This window comes from Macaca mulatta, chromosome 1 (genome assembly GCF_049350105.2).
Source record: "Macaca mulatta isolate MMU2019108-1 chromosome 1, T2T-MMU8v2.0, whole genome shotgun sequence".
NCBI classification, from domain to species: domain Eukaryota; kingdom Metazoa; phylum Chordata; class Mammalia; order Primates; family Cercopithecidae; genus Macaca; species Macaca mulatta.
Window position 1 is genome coordinate 186,801,475 of NC_133406.1, and position 16,795 is coordinate 186,818,269.

The 16,795-nt window shown below is 40.3% G+C and overlaps 1 protein-coding gene and 1 non-coding gene across 5 annotated transcripts in view; one reads left to right on the forward strand and one right to left on the reverse strand.

Annotated features, from left to right (window-relative positions):
• Positions 1 to 16,795, forward strand: part of NDC1 (NDC1 transmembrane nucleoporin) — a 66,371-nt gene that overhangs the window by 21,344 nt on the left and 28,232 nt on the right. For all 4 annotated transcript variants that reach the window (XM_015140054.3, XM_077956101.1, XM_077956105.1 and 1 more), the window contains 7 exons: positions 1,923 to 1,974; positions 3,874 to 4,009; positions 5,154 to 5,246; positions 7,333 to 7,414; positions 10,196 to 10,351; positions 14,183 to 14,428; positions 14,524 to 14,639. In XM_015140054.3, coding sequence (XP_014995540.2) covers positions 1,923 to 1,974; positions 3,874 to 4,009; positions 5,154 to 5,246; positions 7,333 to 7,414; positions 10,196 to 10,351; positions 14,183 to 14,428; positions 14,524 to 14,639 — 881 coding nt within the window. The remainder of the gene's footprint in view (positions 1 to 1,922; positions 1,975 to 3,873; positions 4,010 to 5,153; positions 5,247 to 7,332; positions 7,415 to 10,195; positions 10,352 to 14,182; positions 14,429 to 14,523; positions 14,640 to 16,795) is intronic.
• On the reverse strand, positions 1,290 to 1,393 carry LOC114674964 (U6 spliceosomal RNA). The gene has a single exon (XR_003726057.1). It is a non-coding gene; the product is annotated as a U6 spliceosomal RNA (small nuclear RNA).

Here is a 16,795-nt window from a genome sequence, read left to right on the forward strand (position 1 = left end):
CTTTGTATTCCGGTAGGGAAGGACCATCAGGTGGGGGTGGGCTCAAACACTCCTTGGTCAGGTTTTGCTGCAGCTGCTGTGGGGGATGGGGGTTAGATTCCCAGGTCACTGGAGTTGTGTACCTAGGAGGATTATGGCTGCCTCTGCCAAGTCATGCAGACTGTCAGGGAAGTGGGGGAAAGCTGGCAGTCACAGGCCTCACCCAGGTCCCATGCAAACCAAAGGGCCAGTCTCACTCCCACTGCCCCACAACAGCCCTGAGTCTGTTTCCAGATGGAGGGTGAGATGGCCTTGAAAACTTGCCCTGGGCTACCCGCCTCCCAGCTGGGAGAGAAAAGAGCTTGGTTCTTGCCCACCTGTGGAGTCTGCACATTAGATTTGCCCCCTTCCCCAGGTTCTGGCCAGGAGGCTTCTTGCCCCGTTCAAATTGTTACAGAGTTCAGCTGGAGATTTCCTTCCCCCTGTGGAGTTTTACCCCCAGCTCCTCTGGTCACCCGTCCGATGAAACCCTGTGGTGCCAGGCAGGAATGGCCTGCTAGGGAACACAGCGAGCTCCCAGGGCCTTTCTGCTGCTTCCTCTACCCCTGTATTTCTCTTGACTCTCTAAATTGGTTCAACTCCAGGTAAGGTCAGAAACTTCTCCCGCAAACAGACCTTCAGCTTCTCCAGTGGGGTTGTGTGTTCAGGAGAGGAGGGTCTTCCTTTTTCACTTCCACAGTTGGGGCACTCACAGTATTTGGGGTGTTTCCTGGTTCCTCAGGAGCAGTCCGCTTCCTTCAGAGGGTCTGTGGGTTGGTCCTCTTGGGATTGCTGGTTTGTTCTTGCAGTCGATCTGGAGCTAAAAATCACAACACGAGCTTCTGCAAGCTGCCCTGTGTGGAGCTGCAATCTAGTCCTGCCACCCATCTGCCATGATGATTGGTAGCGGCTCTTTTCTTTTAGAGATGGGGTCTTGCTGTGTTGCCCAGGCTAGTCTTGAACTCTTGGCCTCAAGTGATCCTCCCACTTTGGCCTCCCAGAGTACTGGGATTATAGGCATGAGCCATCATGCCCAGCCTCATTGTAATGTATTAACCTACTACATACAGTCAGCCTGGTTGTTCCTCTAGAGTTGTATATTTGGGCTAATTTAGTGACTATGATCATTTCCATGATTTGCTTTTTCTCTTATAACTTCATTTATGTTCAATTCAAATTTCGTCTTCAGCATTATCACTTTTCATTTCTTTGTTGCACTTTGATTTTTTTTTTTTTTATCAGTTTCTTTTTTTTTATTAAAACCATTTTTTTTTTTAATGGAAGGCTTCATGAATTTGCATGTCATCCTTGTGCGGGGGTTATGCTAATCTCTCTATCATTCTGATTTTAGTATATGTGCTACTGAAGCAAGCACTACTTTCCTGTTTTAGCTATTCATTTTTTAAAAGTATCATTTGGATTTATTATGGGAAACAAGGAGGCAACACAACTACATGCTTTGCTGTCCGTGTCCGTACTGAATAACAGATCCAAGTGACCAATCAGCAACAGACCTTGAGAGAACTGATGGGATTGGGTCACAGATTATAATGCGCATCTGTTATCTACATACTGATTTGCATACTGAAAAGTTAAAAGTGCTATATGCAGTCACTTATAGTTAATATACCACAGTAACTAGAGTTTGAACTATATTTTTGGGTGACTGGTATTTTTTAACTAAACCGTGGTAACTGAAATGTGTGTATATCAGAACTGTACAAAGCAAAGACTGCCTGTGTTAGTAAGTACTGTCTTTCCTACTGTCAATTCCTAATCAGTCTAACATTTTGACTGAGGTCTTGGTGTTTATGTGGCCATGTCATTGACCTTATATTCTAAAGCTTGACTAAAACTTGTTTTATAACTTTTTATGTTCATAGCTTGGTATTTTTTCCCCTCAGGCTATATTCCCAAAGCTTGGATTAGCACTGCTATGAACCTTCACATAGATGAGTAAGTGATACATAAAAAGTCTAATTTTAACTCTGTTTCCATTCTCTTAGATGTTAGCTATTTTCCAGATATTTTGTTTAGATTTTGCCTTTAACATTTTTTAAAAAATTGTATTCATTTTTGAATACATATAGTTTATATGGTTTAAAATTCCAAAGGTGTATAAAAGGGTAAAATTAGCAGGACATGGTGGTACATGCCTGTAGTCCCAGATACTTGGGAGGTTGAGGCAGGAGGGTCGCTTGAGCCCAGGAGTTCAAGGATGCAGTGAGCTATAATTGTGCCACTGCACTCCAGCCTAGGCAATAGAGCGAGACCCTGTCTCAAAAAGAAAATAATAGTAATAATAGGGTATAAAATGAAAAAGTCTCCTCCTCTGTCTCCACTCACCCAGTTGTCTGCAGAAGTAAGCAATGATAATTGTTCTTAGATGCAGCTTTTATACTATACAAAAGTGGATTTCTTGAGTTGCATGGTCCAGTCCTCTGCTTTTTCTCTCCAACAATCATTCGTTCTCTGGTGTCTCATGATATATACCAATGCTGTGGCATTGTTCTAATTTAGCCTGTGAGGAAACCAAAATTGAGCAAGGTCAGGTGATTAGTTGAAGGTCACAAGTGGCAGTCGAGTGACAGCAATGGTGTATATTGTTCTGGTTATCCTCTATGCACTTTGCACATAAAGGTTTAATCTGTTGTATTTGCTGAATAAAAGTCAGTTTCTCTTGGTGTTCTTACTGTGTATTCCATTGTAAGGGTTTTTGTTTCATATATGAAATTCACTAATAGCAGTTTTAGGGAGTGGGAATATTGACATGCATGGTATTTAAGAGATATTATGGTTTCTCACTTTTCAAAGTTTCTAGGCAAAATTCAGTTTTGTCTTCTGCTTAATTGCTAGGCATGAAACCAAATGCATGAGTCATTTATTGTTTTAGTCCAGATTTTAAACTAGGTGAAATGGAAAGAGAAAAGTAATAATGGCATTTGATAGAAATTTAACAATTTTTTTTCTTCTTTGCACTCAAAAAACGTTTTGTGGGTATGGCTGAGTGCCTGATATTCTGTCCTTCATTTATGTCAGGGCCTCAATAAATGTTTACTTAGAAGTTAAAAATAACTTCATCATTGGTTGACTCCCCCAGTGAATGTCAAGCACTGTATTGGGCACTCCTAATGTAAGCTGTTTTAAAAATTGTGATAGGATTAAGAGGAAGAATGAAGAGATTATGCCACTGTTATATGGATGAGGAAACCGAGGATGGGATGGGTGGAGTGATTTACCTAATCACAACACTTAGAAATGGCAGAGTCAGGTTCCAATCCTGGTTTTCACAGTGCTGGTTGTAGGATTATAATAACTTTGCCAATTGATCTAGTCAAAGTTTTGGAAAGATGGCAGCATTAGCTTTACTTAGCATTCTAACAGAGTATCTTAAATTGCTTTAACATTGTTTAGGAGCATGTGCTTTTAATGACTGCAAATCTGTGGTTTATAGGGCATAAGGATAAAGCTGAAATCTGGTCCAGGAGAGGTACTAGTCATGTTTAATGGTTTTGCGGTATTAGACTACAAAGCAACAATAATAATCTTTTATCCAGCTGCTCATAGTAAGGCTTATAAGCTTAGCTCGTTCTTCCTTCGTAGTAAAAGTCATTGAAGATTTTTAACACGAGAAACTGTAGTCCCGATTTAGGTCTGTGCTTTCCTTAAAGCTCCCTCATGTACCTTATAGAAAGTATTAGGGAAAGAGCTCTACAAGGGTACCAAAGGAGAGGAGTCTGTCTGTCAACATTGTTATTTAGAAATAATATTTGTGTCTCAGTGTGGAGACTTCAGTGTGTTAATATTTAGATTGCATTTTTCCTAGAGGATTAATAGTAATTTCTGCGTTCACAGGCAGGTTCATAGGCCACTTGACACAGTGAGTGGCCTCTTAAATCTCTCACTACTCTACCATGTCTGGCTGTGTGGTGTCTTTCTCCTGATGACTTGGTATATCTCATGGATACTCTTCAAAATCTATGCCACAGAGGTATGTTTTTAAAAATACTTTTTGTTAATACTTCTGTGTTTTGGAGTGCACAGTTGATTTTTAGCAGAGCACACTGATCAGCACGCCCAAAACGATTTCCCTAAGTTGATTTTTGGTCTCTCTTCTGAGACTATTGGGGCCATATCATTTGTAACCACCATTTATGTGGTATTTTTTTTTCAGAGGAACAGTGTGGATATTCACTTAATTTTTGGAAATTAAACTGAATGGACTGCCACTATGCTTTATTGATATCCTAGTTGTCTTCTGGGGGCTTCCATTTCTCTACTGAGTACATACTAAATGGATTTGAATTTTAAATTAATTTTCCATGTCATTGGCACAGCTACTATTAAAATATTTAAATATGCGGCAGTAAGTTTTTTTTTTTTTTTTTTTTTTTTTGCGATAGCGTCTCACTCTGTCACCCAGGCTAGAGAGCAGTGGCCTGATCTTGGCTCACTGCAATGTCTGCCTCCCGGGTTCAAGTGATTCTCCCACCTCAGCTTCCCGAGTAGCTGGGACTACAGGCGTGTGCCACCATGCCCGGCTAATTTTTTTTGAATTTTAGTAGAGACAGGGTTTTACCATGTTGGCCAGGCTGGTCCCGAACTCCTGACCTCAAAGTGATCTGCCCTCAGCCTCTTAAAGTGCTGGGATTAGAGGCGTGAGCCACCACACCCAGCCAAGATATTTGTTTTCTGAAGGGAAGTTTTAACATTTATATTAAAGAAATGATTTTGGAAATTGAGGTGAGCTTCTGGATAATTCCCACAGAAATCTTTTTAAGTGATTGAGAATTACATCGTTTTTGTCATCCAAGTGTTTGTCTTAGAAAATCAGTGTTTCTGTTTTATTTTACCATCTGTGTAGGTTTGTATTCTTCAGTGGCTTCAGAGAATCCTTGTTTGTGAAATTGGTTTTTGTTATTCAGAACCAGAGTCTAGTAAAGTTGGGAAAGTAACATTAAAAAAAAATGGTGTGTTTGGGTTTATGTAACTTTAACCTGTCTTTGCAAGGAGCACAAAATATGTCAGTTTGGTTGTGCTGTCTATTTTTATAAGAAATTTTAATTTGTGCATGCTTATTGAATGTAAGATGATCATGAAAATAATCATTTTTGGTTTTTAATTATATTTGATAGGCTCATGTGTTTCCTGTTCAACCACCATTTGCAGAAGGGTCAGATGAGTGCCTTCCGAAAGTGTTAAATAGCAATCCTCCCCCCATCATAAAGGTACCAAAACTGTGTTTCATATCTTCACACAGTTATCTCTAACTTTATTCAATAAACTTAATATTTAGCATATTTAAGTAGTTGTATTTTTTGAGGGCCTATAATATTCTCGTACTGGTATAATAAAAATCACCTACTTGCTGATGCTGTCTGTTTTTTCAATTTTCATTCCAAGTGACTAAAATGCAGGTGCACAGTACAGTCTATGTGTGTAAGCTAGTTAATTCTATATTCAGAAGCAGAATATTTCCAAGCATAAAATACAGTGATGTGCAGTCATCTACATTAACTTCTCACAAACAGTTTATGATAGCATAACAAAACATTATTGATTTTTTGATCACTGGATCAAAACTTTCACTCTTGTAGTATTAGTTGGCTTTTGTGATCAAAGATAGTGCTTAGTAATGTATAGATATTCGGTGAACTCTCCTTAAGTATGAATTGCTGGTAATGATCCTAAAACTAATTACAATCAAGAATTTAAAGAAATTGCAGTAATTTTACAAATCAATCTAAGTAAGCATAAATGGTTTCAATTGAATTTGCAAGTTGAAATTTTAAGCTAGATCTACAATATGTGTGATCCTGTTAAAAGGTCCTTTAGAAAGAGCTAAAAGAGGCCGAGTGTGGTGTTCAGCACTTGGGAGGCTGAGGTGAGAGGATCACTCGAGCCCAGGAGTTCAAGACCAGCTTGGAAAACATAGGGAGACCTCATCTCAACAAAAATTAAAAAATTAGTTGAATGGCATGGTGGTACATGCCTGTGGTCCCAGCTACTTGAGAGGTGGAGGCAGGTGCATTCCTTGAGCTTAAGAGTTGGAGACTGCAGTGAGCTGTGATCCTGCTACTGCATTTTAGCCTGGGTGACAGAGTGAGACCTCATCTCTAAACAAACAAACAGAAATGCTAAAAGAAAGTAGTTAGAACCCAGTTTTGATCACACTCTAAAAAAAATGTATAAACAAATAAGGAAATGAATTGAATTACTTTTAAATACTAATTATAGCTAATTTGTTAGAGAAACTTAAAAGTATTAGTTACTCATTTGGTTATTTACCAAATATTTATTTGATGGTACATCAGTCTCTGCTAGTTGTTTTTGGTAGAATGATGAATAAGACATAGCACAGCCTAGTGGAAAATACAGACACCCAAAATAATTAAAATGTACTGTGGCAAGTACATTGGGACCTCTTACTCTGCTTGGGACCAATAAAAGAAAACTTCAGAGAGGGATGGTGTCTTGAAGGGTGAGTAAAGAGATTTGCCTGGGAAAAGATGAAAATTTTCAGTAAAGAAAAAAAAAGTGATAGGGCAGGTGGGCGTGGTGTCTCATGCCTGTAATCCTAGCACTTTGGGAGGCCAAGACAGGTGGATCACTTGAGGTCAGGAGTTCGAGAGCAGCCTGGCCAACGTGGTGAAACCCCATTTCTACTAAAAATATAAAAATCAGTTGGGTGTGCTGGTACGTGCCTGTTGTCCCAGCCACTTGGGAGGCTGAGGCAGGAGAATCGTTTGAACCCGGAAGGTGGAGCTTGCAGTGAGCCGAGATCACGCCACTGCACTCCAGCCTGGGCAACAGTGTAAGACTTTGTCTCAAAAAAAAGAAAAAAAAGAAAAAAAAATTAATATGTGTCACGTGCTAGGCACTGCCTTTGGATGTGATAGCAAGATTTTCCATTTTTTGTGGGCCGCACAGTTTGGTGGGTGGAATCAGATGAGACAATAAACATTCAATTACGATACATGATGTTAGTGCCATGGTTGAGAGCTATGTGAGTGTATGTTTGTGTGAGGGAAACCAGGGAAAGTTCCAGGAGGAAGTGATGTTTCAGTTTCCTACCACAGAGATAGGAAAGAGCACAGAGAATTCTGTAGTTCCTTGTAGCTGGAACTTGTTGTAGGTAGGGAGGGTAGAGGCAGGAAAGTTCTGAAAGTCTAGAAAGGAAGGTATGGTTCTGAGATTTTTTTTTTTCATGAAAAAGTTTAATTAATTTCCTCTTGGATATATAATGATGAACCCAATTAGATTTTATATAGAGGTTAAAAAAATTAAATAATATATGTTTTTTCCCCCTTTTAGTATTTAGCCTTGCAGGACCTGATGTTGCTTTCTCAATATTCTCCTTCACGAAGACAAGAAGTTTTTAGCCTCAGCCAACCAGGTATTGCTAAAAGTAATAGACCTGATTAGGCATATGTGTGTAGAAAGTAATTCACTTCAAGTTTTTGGTGAGAATGATGTATTTAATAAAATATCAGACGTCGGTGAGTCCATTAAATGAAGTATTGAATTAAATCTTACACAACTTAAGCGTTTATTTCCTTCAGCTCCTTCATTTCCTTAACCTGAAGAAATTATGCAGTACATTGACAATTTTAGGGCAGAAAAATACAGTTTAAGAATTCTGAAAGTTTGGCTGGGTGTGGTGGCTCACCTCTGTAATCCTAGCACTTTGGGAGGCCAAGGTAGGTGGATTACTTGAGCTTAGGAAATTGAGAACAGCCTGGGCAACATGGTGAGACCCTTTCTCTACAAAAAATACAAAAAATTAGCCCAGCGTGGTAGCATGTGCCTGTAGTCCCAGCTACTTGGGGAGCTGAGCTGGGAGGATTGCTTGAGCCCAGGAGGTTGAGGCTGCAGTAAGCCAAGATTGCGCCACTGCACTCTAGCCTGGATGACAAAGTGAGACCCTGTCCCCCTCTCCACCCCAAAAAAGAATTCTAGAACTTTTAATGCTATGAAGGATCTTAAAAATTAGGTGGTCTAATCTCTAGATGGGAGATTTAAGTCTCAGAGATTGGCTTAAATAAAGTTAATGTCAGAATTGGAGTAAGAGTCCTGTCATTTGGCTCCATGTACAGGGACTCCTCCTTCTGCTATGCTACTCTGCCTCCCTTTAAAAAAAATTAGGAAGAAACTAGATTTGATGGTGGCTCAAGGATGCTCTCAGCAACTCTGAAACACTTATCCACTGTTCTTGCCATGCTGTTCAAGACTGTGACTTTGCCAGTTCTCTGTTGTTCCTGGAGGGAAAACAGTCCAGTCCCAGGCACTGGTGGGAAACAGAACCTGGGTAACTTTTCTTTTGTTTTTTTAAGAGACAGAGTCTCACTATATCACCAGACTGGAGTACAGTGTCATGATCACAGCTCACTATAACCTCAAACTCCTGGGCTCATATCTTCTCACCTCAGCTTTTCAAGTAGCTGGTATTATAGGTGCACACCAGGTGTGCACCACCACACCTCGCTAATTTTTTTTAAAGTTTTGTTGAAACAAGGTCTTGCCGTGTTTCCCAGGCTGACCTTGAACTCCTGGGGTCAAGCAATTCTCCTGCCTTGGCCTCCCAAAGTGTTAGAATTACAGGTGTGAGCCAGTACACCCATCCAGCTTTCCATCTTCTTTTTAATGATTTCTTCATTATTTTGCCAAGCTTGCGAATTACCAGATAAAACACCGGATAATAAACCTTCTATAGTTAAATGTTACATGGAAATAAAATCCAGTTATATAAAAATATAATTGACTGGAACCACTCTCCTTTTAGTAGCATGAGAAACCCAGAACTGATACTGTGGAAAATTAGCTATAACAATGCTTTTCTATCAGATTTGAGTTAACCTAGGAATTCTATACTCTAAATGTTTTTTACCAGAGATTCAGGTAAACCGTAAAAGGGTGGCATTTGCTCTGCCAGAGAGTGTGCATTCTAGCACATAGTAAAATTTAATTGGCTGGGTGCGGCTCACATCTGTAATCCCAGCACTTTGAGAGGCTGAGGCAGGAGCATCATCTGAGGTCAGGAGTTTCAACATGGTGAAACCCTGTCTGTATTAAAAATACAAAAATTAGCTGGGCTTGGTGTTGCACACCTATAATCCCAGCTACTCGGGAGGCTGAGGCAGGAGAATTGCTTGAACTCTAGAGGCAGAGGTTGCAGTGAGCTGAGATCCCACCACTGCACTCCAGCCTGGGCAACAGAGCAAGACTCCATCACAAAAACAAACAAACAAAAATTTAATTGGATGGTTACACAGTTCCTAGTGTACCCAAATTACAGTAGTACAAAATATCCTGAGGCCTAGTGATAGAGTATTATGCGTGTGTGTTTGTAGGTGAAGTGGTATTCCTTCTGAGTTGTGCAGTGCAGGGAGTATTTAAGGAGAGATCCAAGTGAAGAGGGAATGATCATTTGGCACATAGGATAGGGAAGCCAGTTTTCAGTGGACTTCTCTGCTATTTATGCATAATGAACCTTGCTTGATTTTTATATAATAACTCTAGGAGACAAAGATCTCCTATGAGAAATAAGGGAATTTTTAAAGGAATAGGACGCAGTAGTTTAAGTTAAATAATAAGATAATAGATCTGTAAGCTCTCTGAGTGTGAAGTGTGATCATTATTAATGAGTCATTCTCACAGATGTAACAGCAAATAGGGGCTATTATATACATGAAAATGTAAGGAAGCCCAGGGGTCAGACACAACAGTTTAGAGGTCACTGGGGACCATGGAGGTGCATCTCATTGGACATCCTAGTGTTCATTGTCTTAGTTCATTGTTCACAGTCATAGCAGTCTGTTTAATACTGCTAGTGAGGTAACCCTGGTCTTTCTCACTCAACCTGTGATCTAGTGTTTGGCTTTATTTTAGCGACCAATTTGAGAGGTTTTTTTTCTTTTTCTTTTTTTTTGGTATGTATGTGGTAAAATAGTAAAATAGCAAGTTTTTGCTTGTAGACTTTTGGGAAACTTAATTCATCCAAATATTCATTGAACTCCTGCTGTGTATTAGATGTCATGAGTATAAACAGTAGCTTCACTAAGAAAAGTGGGTCCTGATGCAAAGCGTAAAGTAGAATTTCTTACTGACCTTTTCCCCCACTTCAAGAGGAGAATATAAGATTATTTACATTTTAAAAGCTGGTGTTTGGACCTCCTAGGTGGACATCCCCACAATTGGACAGCCATTTCAAGGGAGTGTTTGAATCTTTTAAATGGTATGACTCAGAAACTGGTTCTCTATCAAGAAGCTGCAGCTACGAATGGGAGAGTGTCTTCATCTTACCCAGTGGAACCTAAGAAATTAAATTCTCCAGGTAATCCCTAGGACTACTAAGAGGGGAAAACATTTACATTTTATTTCCTAAGAAAGATGTCCGTTGTAGACTGGGTGCGGTGGCTCATGCCTATAATCCCAGAACTTTGGGAGGCCGAGGTGGGCGGATCACAAGGTCAAGAGATTGAGACCATCCTGGCCAACATGGTGAAACCCCGTCTCTACTAAAAATACAAAAATTAGCTGGGCGTGGTGGCATGTGCCTTTAGTCCCAGCTACTCAGGAGGCTGAGGCAGGAGAACCGGTTGAACTGGGGAGGCGGAGTTGCAGTGAGCTGAGATTGCATCACTGCACTCCAGCCTGGCGACACAGCGAGACTCTGTCTCAAAAAGAAAAGGGAGAGATGACCGTAGTTAATCTAAGGATACATATATGAGTGTGAGGTGTATATTTTTAGGGAAAATTGATCCAACATGGCATCTCATATTGAACCAAAAAAAAGACCTGGGTATCATTGCAGATTGAAAAAATTAAGCCCAAGACATCACGTTGTACACTCTAAGTATGTGCAGTTTTTCGTTGGTAAATTTCAAACAAATTAAGTTCAGTGTGGTGTTAGCATTAAAAACACTACCAAAATGATGGCTATTAAATAGGAGACTTCAGCTTACTTTAGTACAAAGCCAAGTGAATTTTCGCAGATAATATTCGATGTTGTTCTGGTTGCAGTAGCCCAGAGACAAAAAGTTGCTGTCCCAGAGAAGAGCAGCTGAGACGATTGGGTGATTTGGGAGTGGGGCATAATGTTAGTACCCCCTCCATTTAAAAGACAAAAGCTGAGAGGAAGTAGAGGTGGAGGAACCTGTCTTGTTCACCAGATCCCTTAAGTAGAAGATACCTGTGAATGTAAGACTGATAAAAGGACTTAATGTTTCACGTGTTTTGGAGCCAGGCATTTAGTGAAAATGGATGAAACTGGCTGGGTGAGGTCAGTGGTGAACCTGCAAGGACGGGCTTCATCTGAAGGGGGAAGCTGTTGGTTAGCCCTGCTTCATTGTTCCCATATGGGACTTTGGATCCCATTTGTGAACTTCCGGTCTTTTTGAAAAAGAGAAGGCTGAAATCTCAAAATTTTGAGGTGAAGTCTTTTAGTTTTTAAACATTGGCAACTAATCTTGATACTTAAAAATCACTATATGGATCAAAGCAAACTCATCGAGTTTCAAAGTCATTACTCTGGTGGGGTCATAGCCCCAAAACAAATAGATTACATATGAAAAATGATTTAAATAAATTCACACATGTCAGATTTTGAAAGGTTTGAGAGTGTTTCAGATGTTAATCAACTTTCAGATCAGCATTCCTCTATTCAACAAATACTTATTGAATTCCTACTGCATACCAAGCAGTGTGCTGGAAGCCAGGGAATCACAGATGAAAAACACTCTTGGATCTGACCTTTTAGTGGAAGGCACACAAATAATGATGCAATATAACTGCCAAAAGGAAATCTGTCCAAAAGGAGTCCGATTGGGTAAGATGATGTTTGATGATGAAAGGAAGCCTTGTTTGCAACAAAAAAAAATTTAGATTTTATTCCATAGGGATATGGAGCCATTGGAGAACTTTGAATAGGCTAGTTCCATCAAATTAGCATGTTAGAAAGATCATTGTAATTCTGAGTTGGGTAGATCATGAGTCTGACCAAATATGGAGCATTCATTATTGTAAGTTTTTGTCATATACCATCACTCAGCCATATTTTGAGGAATAATTGTAAAACTCTTAAAAACTCCAGTCTTAATTTTTTTTTTTTTTTTGAGACGGAGTCTCACTCTGTCATCCAGGCTGGAGTGCAGTGGCCGGATCTCAGCTCACTGCAAGCTCCGCCTCCCGGGTTTACGCCATTCTCCTGCCTCAGCCTCCCGAATAGCTGGGACTACAGGCAACCACCACCTCGCCCAGCTAGTTTTTTTGTATTTTTTTTTAATAGAGATGGGGTTTCACCATGTTAGCCAGGATGGTCTCGATCTCCTGACCTCGTGATCCACCCATCTCGGCCTCCCAAAGTGCTGGGATTACAGGCTTGAGCCACCGCGCCCGGCCCCAGTCTTATTTTTAAATTGATTTTTCAAAGATTTCTAATTTCCATTAACTTCTAAAAAGTCATATAATGGGCCAGTTGTGGTGGCTTATGCCTGTTAATTCCAGCCAGCACTTCGGGAGGCCGAAGCAGGCAGATCACTTGAGGTCAGGAGTTTGAGACCAACCTGGCCAATATGGCGAAACACCGTCTCTACTAAAAATATAAAAATTAGCTGGCTGTGGTGTTGCACACTTATAGTCCCAGCAACTCAGGAGGCTGAGGCAGGAGAATCACTTGAACCCGGGAGGTGTAGGTTGCAGTGAGCCGAGATCATGCCACTGCACTCCAGCCTGGGCAACAGAATGAGACTCCTTCTTAAGAAAAATAAAAAAAAGAGAAAAGTCGTATAACGAAAATTTGGTATTTGGGATGTTTAATTTCTTATATTTCTTATGGTGGTTTTATTAAGATGGAATCCAGCTGGGCAAGGTGGCTCACATCTGTAATCTCAGCACTTTGGGAGGCTGAGGCGGGCAGATCATGAGGTCAGGAGGTCAAAACCATCCTGGCCAACATGGTGAGACCCCGTCTCTACTAAAAAATACAAAAATTAGCTGGACATGGTTGTGCGTGCCTGTATTCCCAGCTACTTGGGAGGCTGAGGCAGGAGATTCACTTGAACCAGGGAGTCGGAAGTTGCAGTGAGCCAAGATTGTGCCACCCACAGCACTCCAGCCTGGCCATAGAGTGAGACTCCATCTCAAAAAAAAAAAAAAAAGAAGATGGAATCGGAATCCTAATGCAGTGTATTTGTTTTTGTGGTTTGTGCTGGAGTGGCAAGAAAAGTTCCTTTGTTTTTGTATAACAGACTCTATTACTAAATTGGAGAATCATAAGATGACTTTTGAAAAAGTTGTTTACAGATCAGATTTATAGATATTCTGGGCAAATTAGCCTTTGGTGTGACTTTTGTTAACTTGAAAGAACTTTCAGGCCAGGTGTGGTGGCTCATGCCTGTAATTCTAGCATTTTGGGAGGCCAGTGCAGGAGGATTCCTTGAGCCTAGGAGTTTAAGACCAACCTGGGAAACATGGCGAAACTGTCTCTACAAAAAGTTAAAAAATTAGCCAGGCATGGCAGCGTGTGCCTGTAGTCCTAGCTACTCAGGAAGCTGAGGTGGGAGGATCGCTGGAGCCCTGGAATTTGAGGCTGCAGTGAGCCGAGATTACACCACTGCACTGCGTCTGGGCTACAGAGCAAGATCCTGACTCAAATAAAAGAAAAGAAAAAGAAAAAGGAAAGGAAAGGAAAAAACTTTGGAGAAAATGGGGTAAGGTTAATATTTTTTTCCTGTATATGTTCACAATATAGATTTGTTTGTTCAGTCAAGTAATACTTAAAATAGTAATGCAGTAAAACTGGATGGATTCTAATGCAGTAATTAAAGTTGCCAATTAGAAATAAAATGTGAATTGATGAGTTCATTCAAAATTGCTTAAAGTTAGATAAACTGACCTTGAAGATGAAGATATTCATGGAGGGGGAAAAAAAAACAAGAGAGACTATATCAGTCTGACAGAAGAAGATGTATAAAGCTCTTTGAGTGGAGCTTGAATTGCAGTAGTAAAATCTGAATCTTGAGACTGTAATCCTAAATGGAAACAATCTACTGAGCTTTGGGTAAATGCGTTAAACAAAAATTTGGTATGTGTAAAATTTGAAAGCATTGCTTCTAGCCCGCTTGGATCAGATTGCCTCTTCAGCACTGGATCTGTTCTTTTACAGAAGAAACTACTTTTCAGACACCAAAATCTAGCCAGATGCTTCGGCCTTCAGTGCCACCATTAGTTAAAACATCACTGTTTTCTTCAAAATTGTCTACACCTGATGTTGTGAGTCCCCTTGGGACCCCATTTGGCTCTAGTGTAATGAATCGGATGGCTGGAATTTTTGATGTAAACACTTGCTATGGGTCACCACAAAGTCCTCAGCTAATAAGAAGGGGGCCAAGATTATGGACATCAGCTTCTGGTGAGAATTATATATTTTCTAAGATTTTAAATGTCATAGTTGCAGAGTATCAGACAGCCTAAGTTCTTATCTTGCCTTTTCTTTTTTAAAAATAGATCAGCAAATGACTGAATTTTCTAATCCTTCTCCATCTACCTCTATTAGTGCTGAGGGTAAGACAACGAGACAGCCCAGTGTGATTTATTCATGGATTCAGAATAAACGTGAACAGGTAGGATGATATGGTTATAAGATGTATATTTGCATGTAAAATTGAGAACGTTAGGGATCTCACATGAGTAAGTCATCAGGAATAATAAGGGTTTTTCTCTTGATGCTTCATGTATTAAGTTGACTCAAATGAAACAGCCAATATTTGACTGGTTTGAGCTATACACATTGTAATTTCATATGGCTTAACCTGATAATCTGTGAATTATTTCATGTAAGAAATATTTGAGTTCTTTATATATCCAAGGTATGCTTTTAGGCACTGGGAAAAAAGCAAACAAAACAGAGTCCTTGCCCACGTAATATTTACATTCGAGTGAGGGGAAATCAGTGAGTAAGCAAATGTATTATATTCTGTTTCTCTGAAATATAAAATATCATTAATTGTAAGACTTATGTACTATTAAGAAAAAAATGATACCTTAAACCATGACATGCTATTATTGACTGTAAGATGCATCTGAATAGGTCATATTCAAGATATGGAAAATATGCATAAGAAGGAAGACATTTGAAATGTCTTAAGTCTTATCTAGAAAAATAGAGCAAGGAAGACAGAGAGTTCCTAGGGGAGTGGGTATCATTTTATGTGGAGTGATAAGGGGAAGTCTCACTGATAAGGCAATGATTGATCAGAGACCTGAAGGGAGAGCAGGGAGCAGCCCAATGGATCTGAGATGGGAATGGACTTGGCTTGTGTGAAGAACAATGTGGATACCAGTGTGGCTGGAGCAGAGTAAGAGAGAGGAGAGTGGTATGTGGGTGATAAGATCAGAAATGTAACAGACACCCAGGGCTCACTGGGTCCATCGGCTGTAGTAAAGACTGGCTTCATCTCTGAGTGGGATGGAAAGCCACTGTGTGGTCTTGCCCACAAGAATGATATGATGTAACTTACATTTTGAAAGTGCTACTCTAGGGGCTGTGTTGGCACTAAACTCTTGCAAGGTAGGTGTGGAAGCCCAGTTAAGGCTGTTGCAGTAATCTAGTGGGAGATGGTGGTATCTGTGAGCAGAGTGGTTGTGATGGGGGCTGTAAGATGTGGTCAAGGTCTAGGTATGTATTTTAAAGTAGATGGAATAGGATTAGCTTATGGTTTGGTTGTGGTGTATACTAGAAATAGTGTTAACTGTTAAAGATTTTGGCCTGAAGATCTGGAATAATATAGTTGCAATTTATTGAGTTGGAATTTACTGATGTTTCTGGAGAAGGAAATTTGATAGAGGTGAGGGGAGGGAAGTCAGGAGTTTGATTTTGGAGATGCCAATTTTGAGATACCTATGAGACAACCAGGTGAAAATACCGAGTAAGAAATTAGGCATATAGCAGTAGTGTAGGGGAAAGTTGTGGACTAGAAATGTAACTTTGGAAGTTTTTAGAGTATAGGTAGTATTCAAAGCCATGAGACTCGATGCAAACTCTTGAATGAAATACAGAAGAAAAGAGATACCGAAGAAAGGGGCCCTCCAATGACTAAAGGTCTGGGAGATGAAGAATAGCATGGAGACTGAGGAGCAGCCTCTGAGGTGGGTAGAAAACCAAGGAAAGAAAGAGTTTCAAGGAGGAGGAGGTGGAAGTATCAGATGCTGCTGATGGGTAGCCTGGGCGGGAGCTAAGAATTAACTGTTGAGCTAGAAATGTGGAGGTCACTGAGTCCTTGACAAGAGCTGTTGGCTGGAGTAGTGCGGACAAAAGCCAAAATGCATGAGTTCAGGAGAGATTGGTAGATGAATTGGAGACCACAAGAAAAGCCACATTTTTCAAGGAGTTTGTTGTAAGTGGAGCAGAAAAATGGGGCAATAGCTGTGAGGAATTGAGGGGTCAAGGAACTTTTTAAAAATTTTGAGATGGGTTCTTGGTCTGTCTGTTGCTCAGGCTGGAGTGCAGTGGTATGGTCATGGCTACACTGCAGCCTTGAACTCCCGGGCTCAAGTGATCTTCCCACCTCAGCCTCCTGAGTAGCTGGGACTACAGGTGCATGCCACCATGCCTGGCTAATTTTTTAAATTTTTGTTTTTTGTAGAGACACAGTCTTGCTATGTTGCCCAGGCTGATCTCAAACTCTTGGCCTCAAGCAGTCATCCTGCCCGAGCCTCATAAAGTGTTGGAATTACAGGGGCGAGCCACCATGCCCAATCGGGAGAAATTATAACATGT